This window comes from Phaseolus vulgaris, chromosome 3 (genome assembly GCF_000499845.2).
Source record: "Phaseolus vulgaris cultivar G19833 chromosome 3, P. vulgaris v2.0, whole genome shotgun sequence".
NCBI classification, from domain to species: Eukaryota; Viridiplantae; Streptophyta; class Magnoliopsida; order Fabales; family Fabaceae; genus Phaseolus; species Phaseolus vulgaris.
In genome coordinates, this window is record NC_023757.2 from 30,457,977 (window position 1) to 30,463,689 (window position 5,713).

Sequence of the window (5,713 nt, forward strand, 5' to 3'; positions counted from 1 at the left end):
ACTTAAGAAAAAGAGAGAGTCGAAGTCAAAGACCCCACGTAGCGTTCACACATGTCCGACGTGGCGTTTGTTCCTTACGAAATAAGCCAAAGCTTGTCTACGCGCCTTCCTCGTTTTCTGTTGTGGCCTGTTACACACTCACGCAACCTTTCTATTATTCTTATTTTTTACTAATTGTATCTATTTTTTACAATAATAATCATAAATAATTTCTTATGACCAATAAAAGTGAATAATTTTAAACAATGAAGGAAAAAAATGAAAATTTATTTTAAAATTACTTTGAATTAAATAATTTTAATTGATTCTTATAGTTAATAACTATTCTTTTATTAAACTTTTTATTAGTGAATGTGATTTATACTTTTAGCAAGTTTATAGATATATTTTGTATAATGGGTGATTCATGTCTTACGAATAAACTTTCGTAATAAATTAAAATATAGAAAATATAGCAATTAATATATTAAAAAAATACAGCCACTTGTATATTTATTTATATTGAGATTCGTTACTTTGTATTGAAATTTGTGCAAGTATTTTTTTTTATCAAACTACATATGCACTTCACCTGTGAACTGAGAAATTGCAACATTAACTCTTTTCATTGAGCATTTGTCGTATTTATTTTACATTTGTTCTATTCTCACCTACAAAAGAAGTAGTTGATGAACGTAGGTCTTGGAGATTTTTATTAATATTTTACAATTTTATCTTTTAATTATTGAAAGAGGTAAAAAGTTTAAAAATCATTAAAATGGATAATTTATATTAAAGTGAAACAATTTTAATTAAACTTTGATTATATTGAAGTTGTGTCAAGGTCAAATTGTTTTTTTTTATGCTTCGTAATTAATAAAATACTTGTCTTAATTATTGTGGGTGGGAAAATTAGGTGGTTTAGAGTTACTCATGTTTTTCGTGAAGAGAATGTGTATGCTGATAAGTTGGCTAATTTATGATTTATTTATAAAAAATATTTTCATTGATATAATAGGCTTTCATTTAGCCTCTTCTTAGAATTGTTTATGAATATGTATAGTCTACCTATGTATCTTTTTGTTAACATATGAGTTTTGGTCTAATTTCTTTATATATTTTTTTTAATAATATTTTTTTATGTAATGGCAAATTATTGTTTTTACTTGAATTGTCAGTCAAATTGAGATCTTAAATTGTATAATGATGTCTAAAATAAAAAATTTTATTTTAAAAAAAAATTCTAACAAAATATCTCCACTTCAATTAAAATATACTAAAGACGAGTTCACACAATTTCTTCATAATAAAGTGTTACATTAACACAATTTACTTATTTCAATAAAATTTTATTTATTTTAATAATTAAGAGATAAAATTTTATTAAATAAAAAAAAATTGAAATTGAGATCTTATTACAATAAGCAATGAGATCCATCAAATTTTAAAATTTTGAGTAAATTTTAATTATGAGAGAGATAAAATAGTAAAAATTTATTATAACAATTATATAATAAATAAATATAGTAAATATTTAGTATATTAAGTTTAATTTTAATCATTATAATAAATTTGATACATTATATCATCATAATAAGTTGTTATTATGGTTTTTTTTCAGTTAAGAAAATATTTTCCTTATAATAGATAATACAGTTGGCAAGTTACTCGAATATGAACATAGCAAGTTGGCAATGTTTCCAGCACGGAATCATCTACCTATCCCAAATTTGTTAGAAGGTTCTGTAGTTGATGATGACGCACGCATCTTCTTGCTTCTTAGTCCTTCCAACAAAAATTAAAAACATGAGATATTTCAGCTTCATTATATTATATCTCACATTAGACACTTTGAAATATTTTTGAAAAAAAAAAATTGTTATTTTCCCAAAAAAATTGACAGCTTCGTGAGGTAACTTTTTAAAAATAAATTATTATTTTTCGAAAAACAAATCCGAACAGGGAATACAACACCAAAATAAAAAGCAGAAGAGGAGAGAGAGAATTGTTCAGCTATAATTTTATTTACATTCCACAAAACTTGTTTTAAAAGTTCTGTTTGAGAAAATTTATTATTTTTCGAAAAACAAATCCGAACAGGGAATACAACACCAAAATAAAAAGCAGAAGAGGAGAGAGAGAATTGTTCAGCTATAATTTTATTTACATTCCACAAAACTTGTTTTAAAAGTTCTGTTTGAGAAAATTTATTCCAGAATACATTCAATGTGATTCGAAGAACTTGTTCTGAAAGAATCGTTCTAAAAATGTAGTTTTGAAAAGTATCATAAATATTTTGAAAACTTATTTTAAAAAACTTATTGTAAAATGTATTTCACGTGTATGTGTTGTGGATAAATTTATTTTGAGAATCCTATTCCGGAAATCTTATTATGAAAACTCTGTTTGAGAAGATGATTGAAACATGTAATTTGAACGCCACTTTTATAAAAGATAAAATGGTCAGTTTAAAATTTATGGTAGTGCAGTTATAAATTATGAAGGTGCATGAAGAAAAGAATCCCATACATATTCTTCATACGGCAAATGCTCCCTGCACCATATCAATTCCAACATCCACCCAACTTGGTATTGAAAATGACAAAGTTACTCATTCAAAATGACGAAAATAACCTAAAAAAAAAATGTAAATAAAAATTACTTACATAACCTTTTATCCAGAAATATTCCGGATTCAAATATTCATAACACATTTTTAAATTCTTAAATTCTGAAATTTTTTATCCAGAATACATTTTTTAATTTTGTGTTCCGGATTTTTATCATCATGATTTTTTTTTTATTTTTGAATTATATTTACTATTCTAAATTTTTAAATTCAGAATAAGTGTAATTTTGGAAATTTTGAAAAATTATATGCTGCAGGTTAGAATTGATCAAAATATAAATTCTTTCTGAAATATGGTCTGGAAATTTTATTTTAGAAAATACATTCTGCAAATTCTGTTTTGAAAAACGTTTTCCAATAATATATTTTATGAATTCTGGAAAGTATTTATGAACATACAAAATTCTATTATGTTTTCTACACTTTCATACAATTTTATTCTTATTTAATGTTCTTTATAAAACTCTCTTAAGAATCCCACGTCAATTTTTTTTGTCTTATTTAGTAAAATTAACATTTCCTACAAATTTTGCCATATTCTGTTCTGCATAAACCCTATTACATGAAAAAAGGTTGACTCTCAACATTTAAGGTTTGAAAAATATGTGATATTTTTGCTGGATTAAACAAAAAGCCAACCGGTACACATTTTGTACCATAGAAAAAGCCTTGTGATTCTTAAACATATAATTCCTTCATATACATTCTGAAGCAAAGAATATCCTTATGCTTGAAATCAATCCTTTATGACAAATAATATAAATCCTTAAAAAGTTCATAGAGAAGTTTTTTGCCTTTTAGTCATGCTAAAAGTAGAGAATATATGCTTACTTTCTACACTTAACTACAACTTTCTTCAAGGAAAGGATAATGGATCACAATATATATACCATACACTTCAAATAATTCACAACACTTCTCATCTCATTGCCATAGCTTATATCTAACTATGGTTGGTCAAGATGGTTTGTGCCCTTTCCTTCTTTTTTGAGTACCATCTCTTACAATGTTCCTTTTCATATTTGTCTGCATAATTATTTAGAAATCCTACATGCATCAATGAGACATGCAAAGGCAAAGTAATAGTGCTTGATAAATAGAATAACAATTTATTTTGCATGCTTCATGTCATTTTCAGCAAGTAATAGTGCAGCCACTCCACGAACTACTGTAGATTCTCCACCAGCTCATTACGTATTGAAAGTGCAGTCATTTTCACTCCTTGTGAAGAATTCTATTGAGAGATACGAATCAGAGAGTTTTGAAGCTGGAGGCTATAAATGGTACTCATTTACATGCTCATGTGCAGAATAGACATAATGAAATGATGAATCTAGCTTACACCAAATTATATATGAACGTGCTTACAATTACACCCCTCGTAGGAAGTTAGTTCTGTACCCTGGTGGAAACAAGAGCAAGAATGTAAGGGAACATATTTCACTCTACTTGGCTTTGGATGACACAAGTTCACTTCATCATGGTTGGGAAATCTATGTCAATTTTCGATTCTTTTTGCATGATCAGAACAATGACAACTTCCTAGTTGTGCAAGGTATCCATTTTATCAGTCTTCTTACTGTTTCCATCAATATGTTTGCTTATCAATGACTGATAAATTGAGAAACACAAGTTGAGTTTAATTTATTAAAGAAGTTCTCTTAATTTATTTTATGGAAATTTTTATGCAAATTGTTGTTTACACTTTTGAGTTTGGAAAAAGATTTTGCGGTTCTAAGATTGTTCAGTCTTTTTACCTGCAAAGCAAGGGTCTCTCACTAATTTTGGTACACTGCATTTAATAGATACTGTGGGAAAGGAAAGGAGATTTCACAAAATGAAGGCTGAATGGGGAATTGATCAGTTTATTCCCCTCAGAGACTTCAACCTTGCCTCCAAAGGTTATCTGGTGGATGACACATGTGCTTTTGGAGCAGAAGTCTTTGTCTGCAAAGAAAGAAACACGGGCAAAGGAGAATGTTTGGTGATGATGAAGGATGTCATTACATACAAGCACCTCTACGAGTTTGACAACCTCTCAAAGTTGGATTCAGAATTTTGTGATTCTAAACCATTCAATGCTGGAAACTACAAGTGGTAAAATTAACAATTCTGTTTTTTTTCTGGACTTCATCAGTGAACTCCAATTTGGTTCTCCAAATTCTTTTCTGAATCTAAAGTTAATTCAGGTGAATGTGAAGAATCCTCCTACCAACCAAAAAAATATAAACTGATATACACTCACCTTAACAAGGTGAAGTACCTGTTTAGATTTAAGGTTTGAGGCAAAATTGAGACAAAAATCAGTTTATTATCAAATCCAACTGAAAATTAGACAGGAAACTTCAGTTTTGTTTTCTGAAAGAGACTTTGGACCTCCCAACTGAAAACCAAACATGTCCTAATTGGCACAAAGGATCATTGCTTCCCAAGTAACCTAACTTGAAGTTTTGCTTTGAACTTGACAGCAAGCAAACACAAGACGTTTTAACAATTTCCAACTTTGTCATTATTTTTTTGTAGGAAGATAAAACTATATCCCAATGGAAAAGATGCTGAATTGGGCAATTATCTTTCTCTGTACCTAACCTTAGCTGACCCATCAGCCCTTTCTCCTGGTTCCAAAATATATGCACAGATAACACTACGCATACTTGACCAAAAGCAAGCCAAACATCACTTTGGAAAAGGTATAATTTGATCACTTTTATGAGGTGCAATGCAATTCCTCAAAGAAAGTACTAGTGATACATAGTTGAATGAATAATTAACATTAAGGGTAACATTATTCACAAACAAGTCTATCCAAACAAAAGCATCTATTTGATCAGTCCAATCAATAACAGTCTATCTTCCTTGCAGCCAACTACTGGTTTACTGCATCATGCCCTGAAAATGGTGCATCCAGATTTATGCCTGTCAATAATTTCACCAATCAAAACTCGGTTTATCAAGTGAAGGATAGTTGCTTGGTAGAGGCAGAGGTTATAATTCTTGGAGTGGTTGATGCAGTTTCCTAAAATTGTTTGAAGTTGTGTAATTCATGTGTGATTGGCCAGACTCAAGTTGATCCTAGAATTTATGAAAATCCAATCCAATGATGTA

The 5,713-nt window shown here is 28.9% G+C and overlaps 1 protein-coding gene across 1 annotated transcript; it reads left to right on the forward strand.

The window, feature by feature from the left end:
* Positions 1–3,524: 3,524 nt before the first annotated feature.
* LOC137807064 (MATH domain and coiled-coil domain-containing protein At3g58400) lies at positions 3,525–5,713 on the forward strand. The gene is made up of 6 exons (XM_068607508.1): positions 3,525–3,573; positions 3,747–3,891; positions 3,994–4,163; positions 4,414–4,705; positions 5,132–5,298; positions 5,471–5,713. The coding sequence occupies exons 1-6, from the start codon at positions 3,558–3,560 to the stop codon at positions 5,626–5,628; spliced, it is 948 nt and encodes a 315-aa protein (XP_068463609.1). The 5' UTR covers positions 3,525–3,557; the 3' UTR covers positions 5,629–5,713.